The sequence below is a fragment of the Osmerus eperlanus genome, chromosome 26, assembly GCF_963692335.1.
Source record: "Osmerus eperlanus chromosome 26, fOsmEpe2.1, whole genome shotgun sequence".
NCBI lineage: Eukaryota > Metazoa > Chordata > Actinopteri > Osmeriformes > Osmeridae > Osmerus > Osmerus eperlanus.
The window spans coordinates 3,688,569-3,707,137 of NC_085043.1; the positions used below are offsets into that span (position 1 = coordinate 3,688,569).

The window sequence follows — 18,569 nt, forward strand, 5'->3', positions numbered from 1 at the left end:
GCTAGTCGTAACAAGAATATTATAGTTTTAACAGCTGAAATTATAGTTGGGATAGTAATAGCAGTAGCAGATGTAGCCTATCATTGAGTGCGTTTACTCGGCTTTCTTAGTAGGATTCAATGGGATGATTGAATGAAACATTCAGCAGTAGGGCCGATACAGGAAGACACGGCGACACTTTGTTGCAGAAGGATGATGGTGCAAGTTTTGTCCGTGGAGCATACAACGATTAATAAAAAGAATCATGTAGACGCGTTAATTGAGTAATCGCATAACTAATTACACATGTAAACGGAGTAATCGTATTATTGGCATAAACCGACAATTGCTAGTAATCGGGTTTCTCATGGTCAAGTAAACGCACTCAGTGGCGTAGTAGAATAAAACAGTTCCATTAGCAATAGTAGTTAATAAAAGAGATATTAGCAGCATCTGCAGAATTAGTAGGTGCTCTTAGTCTTTTAATGAGACGAGTTGACTGAATAGCTTGTCTTGTGTCTCCACTAATAAGCTAATACCAATCACCTGTGTAAGAGACTGAGTGGTGCGTGTCTGTTTGGTTGCCACGGTGATGGTGCAGCTATGATTGCTAACGCCTGGGACACACTGGCTGCGAAGCGCGTGGACGCGCCGCACAGCGCCATGATCGGCTACGATCGGCTACGACTGAGCAAAAGCTGTTCACACCAGACACGCATTTCTCCGCGCCGGTCACCAAGCCTTTCAGCTACTCTGAGCTTTCCTTTACGCTGACATGGTACATAAACATGGCATTGGCTATATCCCAGCATTGATCCTTATCTACGTTGTCCTTGTAAAATTGTTGCTGACATACAACAACTCCCTGTGCTTTTCGACTTCGAGAATTCATTTGATGCTGATTTTAGAAATCGACTTGGGGGTTCTCTCTCGGTAGGCTATGTCTGCGTGTGTGTTGTGTGCAACGCATGACAACTCGTTTCTCTCAAACAAACAAAACAACTACGGGCATGCTAGCTCAACGGATCAATCCGTTTATTTTCATTTGTTTTCATCAGGGTAACCACATGTAAAGGACGTTCGTTACCAACATTGTGTAATTATAAAGTCTACAACTTTACAAATGTTCACCGTAGTCTACAATTAATGGAGTAAATCTTAACATGTTTTTTTATTCAAATATATCAACTAATATGGTGTATTTCATCATCCTGCAGCCGATTTCGCAAGCGTCTCGCGAAAAAATTCGACCAGCTGCCCAAACGATCACTGCAGATCGCAGGCAATCGCAGCGCTTCGCAGCCAGTGTGGTCGGTCCCATTTGATAACATGGGCGCCGAAAGAAAAAAGGAGGCGCTTCCAGGCAGATCGCAGCCGATCGCAGGCAGTGTGTACCAGGCGTAACGCGCTGAGGGCAGAGCGAATAACAGAAATTTAACTAGAATCCACACTTCAAACAAGTTAACCTAGACGCAAAACTATACGTCCAATCCCAAAATTAACGATATTTTCCGAGACCCAAGACCTTGCCGAAACCACAGATATCCTTTATATGTCTGTACGGTCAGAACTACGACTCTACCGGCAGTTTCAAAAACGTGTAACTTCTGCTTTCTCTGAGAAATGTGTCACCAGATTTGCATTGGTCTCTATGGGGCGAGAGTTGGACTTTGTCTCGCTTTCGTGGGGCTCTGAACAAATGTGTAAGTCTGTTGGATTCCACAGACAACTGTCTACGACCAACACAAAATTAGCTATCTATTGATCCAAAAATAAGCATGAAGAGTGAACATTGTGGCAATGCTGGCAAACTAGAAATACTTTTTGAAACTGATTTCGAAGCTCCCCTCCACTCTAAAGGCCGCAATATGCTTCTCCGACTCCGTTTACGGATGGGCGGGCTTACGGATACGGATGGATACAGACGGATAGACTGCGTTTATGGTTCTCCGTAGGCTGTGGGTGCTGAAAACAATTCACCGCCAGAAGAGTAGGTGGCGCAACGGTTTTTTGTAAGTCGTCGTCGAGTGTTCATTTACCTAGGTTATCGAGAAGTCGGAGCAAATTTACAAATTAGCCGTTTCATCAATAAAATACGCACATTTTCAGCAACTACACTGCCCATTTCTCGTCACATTTTAATTCAGATGCTGATTTACATGTACTGTTTAGCTGATATATGAATTGTAAGCATAAGAGGTACAAAGCTGAAAAGTCATAGCACCCATGGCCTGAAACTGCTGATTTTTTTGATAGCTGAACAGTTTTAATAGCTGAAGATTTGAAGGCGCTGAAAGGTGTCGCGGAAGAAATATCCCAGCTAACACAGTTACGTTGCCCTTACGTTGCCGCAACGTCACTCGATGACCAAACATACGTTGCCGCAACGTCTTTGGCGACGTTGCGGGACCGTGCATCTGTGGGACGCCAGAACGTAACCGCAACGTAATCTTGTGACGTTGCCAGTCCGTAACCGCGACGTCGTGGCAACGTTATTTTTCCGACGTTGCCAGTCCGTAACCGCAACCTCCTAGCAACGTCATTTTTCGACGTTGCCAGTCCGTAACCGCGACCTCCTAGCAACGTAATTTTCCGACGTTGCCAGTCTGTAACCGCGACCTCCTAGCAACGTAATTTTCCGACGTTGCCAGTCCGTAACCGCGACCTCCTAGCAACGTAATTTTGTGACGTTGCCAGTCCGTAACTGCAACGTTAACTAAGTAACCTATATTTCTCAATTCTACTGCTTATATTGGGGGCGGTTCATATGCAGGCCTCATTTGCCCAAAATGCTACTTGTTCTTGTATAATAGGCTACATGGTAGCCAACTTTAGGAGGTTTGTGTGATGTGTAGCCTAACTCCAGCTAATCATAAACAAGGCAGCATTTCCATGTAACATTGTCATTTTATTTCAAACAAAGTGCCAAACAGTGAATTAAAATCTTCTGCCAGTCCCCGCTACAGGTCCTGTCTGTTGGCCCTGACAATGAAGCACAAAATAAGTTAGTGTTCTATCAACATAATTGCACGTGTAAAAAGGCGCTATACAAGTCATAAAAAAATCACATCTAAAATAATATACATCATCAAAAAAACATGTGATTCTAGATTTGTGTCACATAGCCATGTGAAAGGTTGGATATGGAAGCTGCAATCATAATTCATTCACCTGGCTTGTTTTGAACGGGCTGCCGGGTTGTGTTTGAGTGTCTCCTCTATGAGGAGCTCCACAGCTTTCTCTCCCAGTCCCGTCTTCCACTTCATCACAGCGTCTGGAATTAGAAGTCATGAACTTATTGTCAGCACCAATGTGAACGTTGAACGCTGCGTGTAAGCCATAGTTCATGGCATCTCCAAACACTTACCACTCTCTTTCGCAACTCCAGCACCTTAAGGCGCTCCTCGCTTAAGGCGTCTTGGAGTTCAGCCTGTGTTTGGGCCACCTGTAGGTCCATCACTGGCACCTCTTCAGTGTGTCTGCCCTGTAGTCGCCTGAATAGGAGAGCCTCTCGCTGGTTCTCCTCCAATGTCTCCATCTTCCGGAGCATAACCTGTAATGTGTCTGTCATTAAAGACAAGTAAAACAAGTTTACAAGAGTTAGCATGATTGGCATACACTGTGGTTCTTCTAGATTAGCTGTAACATTTATGTAAATAACAAATGTTACCTTGAATGGTTGTATACAAAGCATATATTTTTTTGAGTGTCTTATATTTGCACTTGCCTGGCTGCCAGCTGTTTTCCTGGGCCCCCAATTGGTTCACCTCCACCAGACCAGAGTTGACATCTAGGGGTATGGAATCTGGTGATGCAAAAGTTTTAAGTCATGCTTTTGCTTCAAAACATAGCCTTTAGGTTGCCATGGCTCATACAATTATTGTCACTGTTTTAAACGGTCATTCATTACTTTACCATCATTTCCCAGGGACACAGTGCTAGGCCGTGTGACGGTGGTAGGATCATCTGTACAGAAATGAAAATGGAATGTAGTTTATGTACATAGTTATAGCATATTGATATTAAATGAGTAGCATTGCACATATGTGATCGTTCGAAAGCAGGGCCCCACATCGTAGCGTCGCACATGTGTGATTCTGAACATTCCAACCGACTGTTTTCCCATAGACAAAAACTATATGAAAACGCTATAGTATGGCTTCAACATTTACAATTAGTAGGCTAACAAGTAACACTAGCAGGTAGTAGCATTGCTACGAGTATTATGCTAGGTTGCTAGGTAACGGAAGCTAATTAAAGCAACCTAGCTGCCGTTTTGGAAAAATAACTGGTGGAAGCGTCGGAAATATTTAAAACTCACGCATCTAAAAGGTTAAAACGAATAAACTTATCCAAAAAAAAGATGTCATGAACAAATTGGAAAAATTAGTGACATGATACTTTTATAGACGCCATTGCTGTGATTAAAACGTGATCAGCCACGCTAGCTCCAGTCTTTGAAAATTCCGGGCTAAATAAACTATTTTGGGACAAGGTTTTTTAACAGTTCTGAACGTTTATTTTCACTGATTCTTTTGTGGGTGATTTGTGAGACGCTAAACATTGATAACATGTAGGCCTATGCATTTTCAGTATTTCAACATAACTTTCTGGAGGGTTTAACCTCTACTGTACTGTAGCTATCGAAATCCTAACGTAAACAATGTGAATCTGATAGCACATAAACAGGCTAAATGGCCTACATTTCAAACATATACGTAAAAGCATGCCCCATCAAATTTCTTAAAATATGTTTATATATTTCTGTAAAGAAACTCACCTTTGAAGTAGCTAATTTCCAGTTGAAATCCAATGCGTACAAGACGGTGTTGAACCCCTGCAAAATTTCTTCTGAAACCCCAATTTGAGCGATGCGTTGAAATGGGCATGCGCAAAGTTGTTGCTCAGGGGCAGACTGAGGGGCAGGTTTGCTAAGGAAGAATTGTAATATTCTGTGATGACTTGTCTTTGGAAATGAACCTCTTAAGAGTCGCTTACCTTTTGGTCACATTTAACAATTTTGTATCACCAAAATTATTGGAGCACAAATTTGCATTGTGTGTCATACAGCTTTGGTGTGCTATACAAAGAATGTTTGCTTAATCATGTTACACATCACACATTGATTGCTTTTGTACATGTTTATAGTAAAGAATGAAAGACTAAATTATATTCCAGATTCAGTCTTATTTATTAAAGCTATGTTTCTGCATATGAGAAAATTGATGACCAATGACATGCTGGGGCTGAGCTGCACATGAATTACATGCATTGTCTACATTTATACGTGCTGGGTGCAACATTTAATATTGTGTGTGATTGAAATTCATGTAGACTATGGGTACATTGCAAAAGTGTCAGAACTGAGAGCAGTCCAGTGTGATCTCTCCATCTCTGGATAAACCACTATATGCACTCGAGATCCGTTGTCCTGCGACCAAAGAGCGACTTAGCCGCAACTTAACCCATGGTACCAAAATTAATGTATCCAGCCGACCAAGGTACGACGTCGCGGCAACATCGTCCACGGGTCTAAATTTAAGGTAATTAGCCGACCAATGTACAACGTCGCGGCAACGTTGTCCATGGGACCAAAAAATAACGTAACCAGCCGACCATGGTACAACGTCGCGGCAACGTTGCCCACGGGTCTAAAAATAACGTAACCAGCCGACCAAGGTACAACGTCGCGGCAACGTTGTCCAGGGGACCAAAAAATAACGTAACCAGCCGACCAAGGTACAACGTCGCGGCAACGTTGTCCAGGGGACCAAAAAATAACGTAACCAGCCGACCAAGGTACGACGTCGCGGCAACGTTGCCCACGGGTCTAAAAATAACGTAACCAGCCGACCAAAGTACAACGTCGCGGCAACGTTGTCCAGGGGACCAAAAAATAACGTAACCAGCCGACCAAGGTACGACGTCGCGGCAACGTTGTCCACGGGTCTAAAAATAACGTAACCAGCCGACCAAGGTACGACGTCGTGGCAACGTTGTCCATGGGACCAACTGGCAACATTCCCTTTATAACGTTGCTACGACGTTGCCACGACGTTGCCAGAAGGTAATGTCGCGGGTTACCAACTGAGCACTTACTGGCAACGTTGCCGCAACGTCATGTGTTAGCTGGGTAGAATAAGAATATGAAGCAGTTGAATAAAGATTCAAAGAACAATACTTGGAATGCTGAGGCATATTCCAACAATAACAATAGTGTTTTTGCTTGCAGCAAACACACTAATAATAGAAAACAAAGGTTGTGCCCTTGCCGAAGGCAAAGCACGCCAAAAAAGAAGTTCACCGCTTTCACCAACACAAGAACGCGCAATTATCTCAGACAAATCAATCCAGCTATAGGCTACTAATAATAAACAACAGGGGTGTTCGAAGAACCAATTAGATTAGCAAGATGATGTCGTATTGGATGTGTCATTTGATCTCGGATGTAATAAACGACGTACGAAGAACGGACCCCGCATCCGGTACAGATGTTGTAATGTAAGCGCTGGCGCGAATACTTTTTGTTATCTGGAGAGCAATCATCATCAAGTTCGTTTTCATATAACCAAACCTGCCAAGTGTGAACACACCCTTTTTTTGCAACTGTCCTGTGAGGCTACATTTCCCAGTGCAAACGCTAAGGAGGCGCACTGTGAACTACGGGCCATCATCGACTCTAATCCGCCCCCACCTCGGCTACTAAAACCACATCTCTGCTATTCCCCGCATACAGACTGCACGTTAGACGCTCCAAACCGGTTTTGAAGCAAATGGCTCATCACTAGAATTGTGTAGTCTACTGGTCGGCACTGCACTGGCTTGTCCAGCATATTGTCCTGTTGCACACGCACTGCAAAACTGCGTAGTTCTTAGTCCTATGTCTCATGTATGTTGTTGTATGCATGATCTGGAGGAACGTTTGGTTAATTTAATTAACCAAGTTAGCTAAAGAACTGATAGGGTATCTTAAAGAGCTGTTTAAAGAACATTGTTCAATATGACGAGCAAAATTACCAGGTTATTGTTGATCGTTGGTTTCCCGAATCAACTCGCTAAAGAGCCAAAGTATTGAATCAACCACTTCAGATTATATTCAAGCAGTCGCCCTCTGCTCCAGTGAATGCTCGATCGGCGCCATGATCTCTAACCTGTTAGCATGACAAAATATATTAGTGATAGGCTAACAAATGTTCAGAATAAAAAATGTGCTCGTTCAACCAGGCCATATAACAACCGCATTCAGTAACGCAATATTCAAAGAGTTAGGTAGCTCTAGTTTAGCAGTTATCAGCGTTAATGAATTTGCTCATGGGTGTTTAAAACAATCAGCGGACGTCATCTACCACGTGATGGTTATCGATTATGTCCCAGCTCAACACGCTTTTCCAAACCTGCGTTTCACTTTTGGATCACATGCAAACTTCAATCCCATAGACAAATCTGATGAACGCAGCTAAGATTGAAGGGAGGATATTGTGGACGATTGTTGGGACTCATAATAATACAAATTGAAATAGGAGTTTCCGGACGGTAGGAATCATGCCGTAAGTGGTCTACCGATTTCTTAAATATGAAGTGTGCATTTCCTATTCATTTGTTATTGTTGCTGCAATTGTAAAGACATTGTATGCTTTTGCCAGAAGGCAGACACCATTGGTTGTGTGCCCACTCTCAAAGTCTGCGAGTAAATATACATTTTAGTTTGTCCCCTTTCCTATTGCAAAAATCTGCATGGGTCCATCGGCACCACAGAAGTCAAATATAATGTGAAAACAACTGTTTAGCCCCGTTGAAGTGTTACTGGTTGTCTCAGTTTTTTTCCATTCTGTGTGTTTGCGTGGGCTGATCTGTATTAATGGGAACTGGCTGATGCATGCTGCGCATGTTTCCGCATAGGGGACTCCTAAATGTCATAATACTGCAGTGGGCATGTCCTGCACATTCGAAACAGGAAGGGCGTAGAAATAACGTTCCTGAAGAGCTGTATGCTGCATTGTCGAGGAGTGTTTGCTTTAAAGATAAACATAGACAGGGACCAGGGACATTGTCTGTTTAAAAAAAAAAACTTTAATATTTGCTAGTAGGCTGGATTGTGATTACAGTCTCTTTAGTTATTGAGTGTGCACAGTTTTGTATAGAATACTGTCAGCAGCAGGCAGTGAGTGATCATTTATTGTAGAGATTAAAGTTGTAGGGAAATTGCAGGCCTGGACAAAAATGCAGCCTACTGGTCACATGAAATGTAGTTTTTAGGACTTAAAATTTAGGAGGACTGTAAAGTCATTTGAGTGATTCAGTAATTATTCTGTTTTTGTGTAGTTTGAGACAGCAATCCTTATGAAAGAATAAGCATTTCATTGTCAAGGATGCAGAACTTAATTTTAGATTGTTCGAACCATATCTTCAAGAATGACAAATAGTTGCTTTTGAGTATTTGAGTTGCTGCAGTTAACTTGGGACACATTTTTACTTAACACGTCAAAGGTATTCTTAACATTAACACTATACGTAACATTATAGTCGAGATGGGCGTAGATAAACATAGAAGAATCATAAATATAAAAAGTAGAAAAACGTACAACAGTCAATCATTCTAAACACTACTGTACAATGTAAAATATAAAACAAGATTTTTGTGCAATGTACAATCAGTGACAGATGGACTTTATAAATGTGTTAGGGAGTACTCAGCCTTGTTGATGAGGCCAGCTGAGGATGGAAAGAAACTGTTCTAATGGCGTGAGGTTTTGGTCCTGATGGACCGCAGCCTCCTGCTGGAGGGGAGTGGCTGAAACAGTGTGTGTCCAGGGTGGGAGGGGTCGGCCACAATATTTCTTGCTTGCCTCAGGGACCTAGAGGTGTGCAGGTCCTCGAGAGATGGTAGATTGCAGCCGATCACCTTCTTGGCAGCATGGATGGTACCCTGCTGTCTGCCCTTGGCAGTGGCAGCCGTGTACCAGATGGTGAGGGAGGAGATGAGGATGGACTCAATGATGGCTGTGTAGAAGTGCACCATCATTGTCTTTGGCAGGTTGAACTTCTTCAGCTGCCGCAGGAAAACGGCTGCCAAGTCTCCAGAGAGGTGTTGAAGTTGTTGGTGAACACCGGAGACAGCTGGTCTGCACAGTGCTTAAGGGTGGCTGGAGAAACAGTCTGGCCTGGCTGCTTTGCGGGGGTTCTGCCTCTTGAACAGTCTGTGAACTTCTCCCTTCTGAATGGAAAGAGTTGTCTTTGGTAGGGGTGGATGGGGCCTCTGGGGTGGGCAGGTGTGGGTCAGGACCAGGGCCGGCTCTAACCCTTTGGTTGCCCTAGGCAAGATTGAGTTTTGCGCACACACACACACACACACACACAACACTTAACATCACAGACATTAACTTAACTGCTTTACTTTGCATAGCAGTTTTTTCACCCACTTATTCTACTATTCTACATTGCAGTTCAACAATAAATGGTGCATGGACAACCAACACCAGAATAGTTTCAGAACATTTTCTTTTTTATTATTTTTAACCCTTGTGTTCTCCTCGGGTCGTTCTGACCCATCAGTCATTGTGACCCACCGTCGTATTGCGACAACTTTACCGCATACAAAAACAAAGTGAAGCATTTTCTTTTAACCGTCGGGCTGTCTCAGACCCCCCACATTGCGAAGGTTAAAAGAAAAGTATTTTTATTTGGTTTTGTATTGGGTAAAATTGGGTAAACACAATGATGGTTCGTTATGAACCTTTGGGTCATGTGACCCGAAGGCAGCACGAGGGTTAAATAATTAATTACACTCAAAGTTAGGATTAAATTAACTCCAAACTCCATAAACTGTGCAAAACCATAAACTGTGCAAAACACTCAAGAGTGTCCTTACGGGTGCTTAAGATTAAGCACCTGTCCTCTATACCCTAACTGTACCCTCTACAAACAAAAGTGCTTTTATGGATACATGTACCACTACAAAATTAAAAGATTGAAGTTCTTAGTAGTTATATCCCCATCTCAAATAATAGAAGATTAACAGTTGTTTCTGGCATTTCTATTCACCTTCAAAATTGACACAGCATTAACATTTGACTCGTCTGGACTTCCTACTGGCAAATTCGTTGATGGCATCATCAAATGATATTTTACTTGAGACCTCTTGGTTGATGGTCATCAGCGCAAGCCCGTTGAGGCGTTCCTGACTCATCGTTGACCTCAGGTAGGTCTTAAGTAATTTCATAACTACCATACGTTAATATCCAGATACTGGTCTTTTGACATTTACATCCATGTAGGTTGTCAGTGAAGTTACGTTTGCTAGTAACAGCCTACGTAGCAAATTAGCAAAGTAACAGTCGCTAGCTAGCTATAGCTAGCCTAAGTGACAGCAATGAAACGTCCAAAATTGAGTGATTCATAATACTACATTTATTTCGTTTAACACCTTAATGGCTGAGATGAGAAGACTTACCTCTATACTTGGCTTTCTTTTCCTCTTCTTCCTTTTCGTCCCTGTGCTCCAGATGGTTTATTAGACTGCTTCATTTTTGCGAATGTCACGTAACCTAGCTGACACGCTCAGCCTGCCGTGGCAGCAGTGTGCAGGAGCCCTCACGCAACTAACGTAACACACCCCCCAAATACGAAATTATCGACAATAAACTTCAATTCAATCTAAAAATCAGGTTGACAAGTAAACGTGTGGCTGAAGGGGCGCCCTAGGATGATCATGATTAATAAACATGTTTTAATGTGCTTGTTATTCTAACTATGATTAATGGGAAGTAGGTCTAAGGGCGAAACGAGGCGCCCCCAACCCATTTGGCGCCCCAAAGCAGTCGCCTAGTTTGCCTATAGCAATCGCCGGCCCTGGTCAGCACAGTCCAATTGTCTGTCAAAGCAACAGCAGAACTGGTTCAGGTTGTTGGCCAGGTGAGAGTTGTTAATGGAGTGGAGGCTCTGATATGGCAATGAAAAACCATGAAATTTAAAAAAAATGGCAATATATCTATTTATTTATTTAATTCTGACTAACTCGGCGTTCCATACCAAACAAGATACTCCTCCTATTTCGCAAATTAAGATCTCCATTTCACAATCAGTAAAGTTTCTTTATCACGGTTTTTTTTGTTGCCGTAGCCATTTCTTGAAAAGAATCATTCATTGTTCCAACAGGTTAATTGAGAAGTTTATTGAGAAACCTGACAAAATATGGGCGTTTCAACAACCATGTCAGGTAAAATATGGGAGTTGACGGGGTGTGGACAACAAGCTCGTTCACGTGCGCACAATCAAAAGTTAAGTGGAATCCATGATGACAAATGTGTGATATTGGTCACCTACGCAGTGTTCAGAAATGTTGCGTACAGAGTTTTCCTGTTTTCTCCGTATGCATACTTTTACAAATGAATTTACAGAGTTTGATAAATTTGTCCCCTGATTCCCAACCTATCTTCAGCTTCGGTGACCAACTTCACGTCCGTTTCCCTTGTTAGACTAAACATGTCTCCAGAATGTCCACTATCTCCACTAAGGTCAGAGGTGACATCTGCTGGCTAACTGGCTAAAAATGAATGTCCTGGAAACAGGGGTTTTCCTGGGTCAAAATGGGTCTTCGGTCCTCAAAAAAAAATATTTTCTATTATACAAACTAAGCTAAGGGGAGGCAGTCAGTTGCAGAGGTCACATCCAGCTTGTGAACATTTCACCCTCCACTTTTTGTTGACCCCCTGGTAGAGTACCACAATTACCGCCAACTGATGAAGTCAGGATTCCGCAGGTTGATAATTGGCACCCACTTGCTTAGAAGCAAGCTATTGTTTGCGCACATCACAGTTGCGTCTTGATCAGACAAGAAGACACACTCGATCTTTCTATCAACGCGATTACTATTGATCAAAACAGAACGAGGGTTCGGCTGTACTTGAAAAATACTATTAAACGTATTCGCGGACATGCACTGCACGAGTGATTAATTGCGATGACGGCTCCAATAGAAGTTATAGCTAGCACATTAGAACTTTATATATATTTTCTAATCAATGTATTTATTCCTATTCCTATTTATTGCATTTTCCTTTTATTTTCTTCGTGCCTACACTATATATTAGCATTCCAGGTTAAGAATACCAATGGAGGCTGCGTTGGAAATCGTTAATCAAACTTTTGTCAGCATTTTGAGTGGAAATTGGGTGTGCTCAAGCCTTCGGCGAGAGCACAACCTTTGTTCTCTCACATATATATTTATTATTGTTTATTTTCGCCCCCCTAAAACTCAGTCAATATTTGGCCTACATACACAACGGCGGTGTCAAAAGGTTCGTCTTGGTAGCGATTGCGTTGCTTCTATTGGAATTTACGTTCCGTTGCATGGTTTGGGCTTAAGTTAAGTTTTTGTGGCGAAAAGTGAAGCTAACGGTGGCTAATTTGCTAGCCACAGTCACTGACGTTACTAACGTCACTACGTCACTAACGTCACGAAAACACGCGTGACTACCTGTAGCAGAACATTCGTTTCGCATCTGTTAACTTGGGGGATAGCTAGGCTAACTATAGCTTTACTGCAAGGCAGCTGCAGAAACGCCACAAGCAAAGAGGCCAGGGTGATAACTATTTACTCATTTTACTTTGTGATGTGAAACACAATTATGAAATGTAATGTACAATATTAGGTGATATTATTAAGGAAGTAGGCCCACATCTACTTTCGGAAACGGTAGTCTACTATTTCACTGAAGCATTAGCATGACATTAGCCTCTGTTGCCCGGGCAACACATACCACAGTGGTCTATGATGCATCTGTTTTCAATCGTTAAAATAAACATTCCTCACAAATAAATTTTCTTTGTAGGATTTACTATGACATTACATTACAAGTAAACGATTTGTTGGTGAAATTATCATTACCTGTGGTTTCAAACCAGTGTTGCTCATTGCAACGCTGTAGCCTACGCGAGACACACGACAAAAACATCTAACTTACACAGCTGTTTAGGAAGTCAAACGGCGACAGAACATGTTCGGCACTCCCCTTACTTAAATCAAGTCTTTCAATAGGTGAAACTATCTGACTACTAACCTGAACTTCATTGCCACAGCCTAAACTTTGTCAATCTGTTCATGAAAATAATTAATTTCAGCCTAAACCGTACAACAGAACGTTTAATCGAATTCAACCAACGCAATCGCTACCAAGACGAACACAGCAGTAGTCTAGTACTGTACTATAGTAGTAGAATTTACCGGGGAAGCTTCTCCACACAGGGCTATATCGAATTTTGCGTTGTTACTGACAATGATCGCTACCAGTGAGCTTTTTATGAATGAGCGATTTTCCACTAAATAAATGTCAAGCTTATTTACGTTTTTGGGGGCATATTTTCAGTTAGCAGATGGTACTGTTTGAATCGGGATTCTATCTTCTGCCGGTAACGTCGTAGAATAATCTTCAAAGGGGGTTCTTTATTAATGAATGAATGCAATATGAGTAGGCTAAATGCCTGAAAATATCACGAGAAGGGAAAACTTAACTTAAAAGGACGTTTAAGTCATAGAGATTAGGTAAATTTTTACACCGGTCTGCCAAATGTATTCGTTTTGATTCAGCTATGAGGCTGCCTCTTGCAGGGGAAATGAGAAGACATCATATTTCATTCTACACTTCACTCGTATTTTGAGTTGTAAATGAGCAGCAAAAAAAAGATGCTTTTAAATCTATGTAATATTTATACATAATAAGTAGGCCCTATGCATTTTTATATAAAATATACAGGAATATCAGTTGTAAAAATGGCATTAAAATCCCTGTACAACCGACGCAAGCAAGCACACCCTACAATTTCCCCAGAAATTGTACCCTCTCTAGTTTACTTCTCGATTTCCAAGTTTAAGCACATCAAAGAAAATCACGGGTCGTTTTTTACAAAATAAATAAATATGTACAAATGTAAAAAAAATACATATGCCTCTATCCTCTGTTCCCAATACAAAACTCTGTTTAAAAATGTTTTGGCTAATGTATTGGTTAATATGCGGAACCTGTGTTTCTCAGCTGGTGGGTTACGACCCAAAAGTGGGTCGCGAGCTGGTGTGGAGAGGGGTTGCAGATGTGTGCTTTGGCTCTGTCAAAAAGTCAAACTTTTATTTATATAAATTACTGAACTTCCGATTGTGCGCTTTTGAAAGGTGTGAAGGCTCACACCGTGCCGTCCACATTCAATTGAAATAAATAATAATGGTTCGGAAATTAAATTATTTTTGGGTTTTGACTTATTGACCAAGGACAAATATGGATTCTGAGGTTAGAACAGTTGAGAACCACTGGTCTAAACTGAAATGTATTTAGTGGGTGTATGTATTTATTTTATATCAGTGAAGAAAATATCTATAATAAAGGACCAGAACCTATACGTTCATGTCAATCACGCTGTGTCATTTTCTTTTGATGAGGTGGTAGATGAGGGAGCTGTTATAGTGTGTGGCTTGAAGAGAACATACTTTCAGAAAGAGGTCACCTAACCTTTGCTTTTTGCAATGGTGAATTGCTTTGATCCATGTTCTACCTCTCAGGACACTTGAGAATAGCGTGCACACACAATTGTCTTGACTACTAGAACATGGCTTGAATTAGTCTGATTATTTGAATTGGCCTTTATGGAACTGATTTATGGCCGACTAATTTGTTAGGTTCATTCAAGTCAGGTTTGGGACTTTATTCCCTTTTTTTTGAGAGGGCTTTATGGAACAGGACCCTGCAGTCGAGTAATACTTATTTTGGTCTTAATTTCTTGTCTTTGTAAAGCATTTTTGTCCACCCATCTCTATTTTATCTTCTCATTTCTTTCTGGCAGGATTTCTGAGGATCTGTCACATCAAGATCGAGTCCATGCTATAACAGTAAGTGATGAAATCCTTATGCTACCAAATCCCCCCTTACAGTACACATTCATTACCGGTCATCTGCTCCTTCTTCCCATTTTCTCCAGGCCTATTCAATGTCATGGTTATTGTTTGGTTGGTAGGTATTTATTGGTTGCTATACTTTCTATTTAGGCTTATAGGACCTTACTCAATGTATGCAATTTAGTCAAGTTTGCTGATTCACCAAAGACCAGGGGGGTATTCCATCAATGGTGATTAAGTCTTGCTGATTTCAGTGAGTGTTCTGTTCCATTACTGTGGCTTATTGGATTCCCAGCTCAGTAACCAAGTACTGAACCGCTGAACTAGCCTGATCGGTTGCAAATAATTTATAATGGGCGTAAACAGAATCCTAAAAGAGTACCATGATGTGTCTTTGCGTTTGCAGCACTTTTATCATGTCCATTTTCAGAAACATAAGAGTAGACTTTTTCTAACAATGTGACCCAACATGAATTTACGTGTTTACTTAGGCTCCAAAGTACGTATTAATTGAAATAAACAAGTTAAGAAATGATGTTTTACCACTTATTTTTCAAAGACATTGGTTAATTGACATAGGCCTAAACTATATAAACAGTAGGTCATAACCAATTATGGCGTGTCCTTTCCCCGACAATCCTATGGCTGATTGTGCACAGATTATCCAAAGAGCGTTTACTCCACCAGCCCCACGGGTCTTCAGACTGAAATAATCCACTGTGCTTCCCTGCCGACTATCTGTGGGACAGGCATAGGTTCAGCAGGCTCAGAATAGTTTATATAATCTGATGAAACCACACATAAAACAAGCAAACCCACCGAAGCCAGAACATGAACACTGTTAAATCTGTCTGCATAGCTCTGCGTTTCTTTGCTTGTGGGACATTCTAGATGTCAAGATTCTGTCAAGATGTAATGGAACAGAGTTGAGCAACTGTACCAATTGTAGTCCTTTTTGTGAGGAGGCTGCTGTAAGGTGACCAGCACAGAGCCAGAGATCCTGAGGCCCCTTAAAAATGTGTAAAATTAGTGGACAATTCAGTTAGCATGATACAATTTTCCACATATCGTGTCAAAGAATGTAAAGTTAATGTCCTTACAATAAATACATAATACATGCAAGTATTTTTTTTTTTGTGAAACTAAACTTTTATATATTTTATTGGCCAAACCTTCGTTAGTCTCTGCTTGCCAGGACAAAGGAATTGACCAAAAACTGTCTTTTAAAGATGTAAAAAAACATTTCTCAAGGACTACACTGCTCAGAGACACTATCAGGATAATATAAATTTAGGTGTGTTATTGTGTGCTATCCTTCTATCTTTCTGTTTGATTTATTAGATGTTTTACTGTAACTTCCTTTCATGTTACGATAAATCAGTCAACCTTGGTATCCAATTTATTATAATCTACCAACAATAATTTATCAATGTTGTGTAGGTATATTATGAAGTATATGCAAGGTATTAACATTTTAAGGACACAAGCCTAAAGTTACAGTCTAGACACCAGTGGCGGTCCTAACACATTTGGCGCCCCGGGCAAGGTTCCTCTAGCCTGGCTCTGCCCTCCTACGTACTTCCGCTCAATTTTATTTTTTGCTTCTGTACATAGGTCTGGCCATGAGGTACGTAGGTCTGGCCATGAGGTACGTAAGTCAGATTTTTCAGGTTGATTTTCTACCTGCGAATCAGCGAACAGAGGGAGTGGCTGAGAACGATGACGTTGATGTCGTGCGCTAGTTTGTGTTGTAGTTCCGTAATGGCGGCGGAGAAAGATGCGAGCAAAGCCATTTGGCCCGTTGTGGCAACGCTGCCGAATATCCAACAGCTAAAGCTGGAGCAAGAACAAGTTTTGCTGAGTTTTGTTGGTGGCCATGATGGTATGGCCCTCCTCCCCACGGGGTTCGGGGAACAGTTTGATTTTCCAGCTACGGCAGCTAGCGATTGGTTATGGCAGATCAGAGTGGCTCTGGGCAGATCCAATAGTTTTAAACTTCAACAGAGTACCCGCCTACAAGGAAGTCAACGCTTGTCAATGGAGCGAGGCCAGACTCTCTGTACAAATGCAATGTACGAGAGTCTGGTTAGGACCAGGCTAAGGTTCCTCCCCCAGGACGAAGTTTATCCCTGCCGCCCCCCAAACCAATGGCACACAAACCCACAACCTTTTTTATGCCAGCAGAGGGCGCAAAACACAAATTATGGAAAATGCCGCCCCTCTCTTCATGCCGCCCCGGGCTGCTGTCCGGTTCGCCCGTGCCTAGAACCGCTACTGCTCGACACACCTCTTTGTGACTCCAGCTTGGGGAATACTGTGGAGGAATTATGCAGACACTGTAATGGAATAGTCAGGATGATGTGATAATGCAAATTATTTATTAATACCGACCCTAACAAAGATCTTTGTGACCAGGTCCATCACAGGCAGCGTGTTGGCAATCATAAATGCACTGGGCTTGATACTAACTTTTCATTCTCCTCCAATAGGAGAAAAAAAAGAGACTGACAGAAATTGAGAACAAAATGAGATTACTGGAGGATGATAAAAGAAAGCTGCAGTATCTCAAGGTAAGGACAGATTATGTGTTCTGTATATTCGTCAATAAACATATTGTATAATATGTTCAGAATACAAAACATGCAGTAGTTCCCTGAGTACATGTGCATAGGGACAACATAATAGAAGAAGGTAACGTGGGCAGTTAAAGGAGTGTAATGGTTACTAATATTTGGAATGATCACAGTCTCATTCACAGTACATAATCATATGTTGATTATAACTGTTGAATATACAACCCCACATTTGTACATCATTTGTGAATAATACATACATCTAATTTAAGTAAAATATATATTTATAAATATATCAATTGTACGTACACATGCACATGAGTGAGCAAAAAGTATTTCACTGCATATTGTAATTGAATAATGGAGTATGTGACAAATAAACTTTGATTTGAGGCTTGTTTTTATTTGGAATAATGTTGAATTGGTTCCAGTTGGTCCAGCTGTAAATACATTGGACACCAGCAGGGCCGGAGTGGGACTCATTTTCAGTCCTGGAGTTTCATGCTTTAGACTGTTCCACTTTAGTTCACAACTGACTATATTAAATGAATGTAATTAACACCTCAGAATACAAGTTTGCAAAAGTGCACTGTTCTCTGCAGCCTTGTAATTCATTGTAAACAATTGTAAAAATGTATTTCTCACCACAAATCTCCCCTTTTTACAAAGCTTTCAAGTCAAGTCAGTTTCACTAATGTATTGCTGAATCATCAGGTATCATTAATTATCTCAGGGCATTTTTCATTGAGCAGGTGTGTACACACCATGCTCTTCATTACTATTAGTTCTTCTAATTCTTATATTTACTCAATGACAATCCTACCTGCCCATTCTGGTGTGTTGGGTCATGACTGGAGATGGGTAACGTTACCGGGCCTGGCTCTTGACTGTTAGCAGCAAACAGGACTAGAGACTGCTGCTGCTGAAGAGCTACAAGAAAAAGTTTGATACATGAACGGTGGTTTGCAGACAACGTTGTTTTGCACGGCCGCTAGCATCTTGCACTGCTCCTAACTACCTTAACGTTAGCTTACCGTCCGTCTCGTCGTCTTCCTTTGTCGTTTTGACGGAAAAGGTAATCAGCTTAGAACATTTGGATGCGTCAGTTTCTAGAGCTTTCTTTTTTTTTCATTCTG

General features: G+C 41.4%; 1 protein-coding gene and 1 long non-coding RNA gene across 4 annotated transcripts in view; one reads left to right on the forward strand and one right to left on the reverse strand.

Moving 5' to 3' along the window:
* LOC134012989 (uncharacterized) overlaps positions 1-18,569 on the reverse strand; it is a 354,410-nt gene that overhangs the window by 193,580 nt on the left and 142,261 nt on the right. The window lies entirely within an intron of this gene.
* palm1a (paralemmin 1a) overlaps positions 7,318-18,569 on the forward strand; it is a 159,858-nt gene continuing 148,606 nt past the window's right edge. For 2 of the 3 annotated variants that reach the window (XM_062452682.1, XM_062452684.1), the window contains exons 1-3: positions 7,322-7,526; positions 14,809-14,854; positions 17,350-17,430. In XM_062452682.1, coding sequence (XP_062308666.1) covers positions 7,522-7,526; positions 14,809-14,854; positions 17,350-17,430 — 132 coding nt within the window. In that variant the 5' untranslated portion in view covers positions 7,322-7,521. Of the gene's footprint in view, positions 7,527-14,808; positions 14,859-17,349; positions 17,431-18,569 lie in introns of all 3 variants that reach the window. The other variant, XM_062452683.1, reaches the window with a different exon arrangement.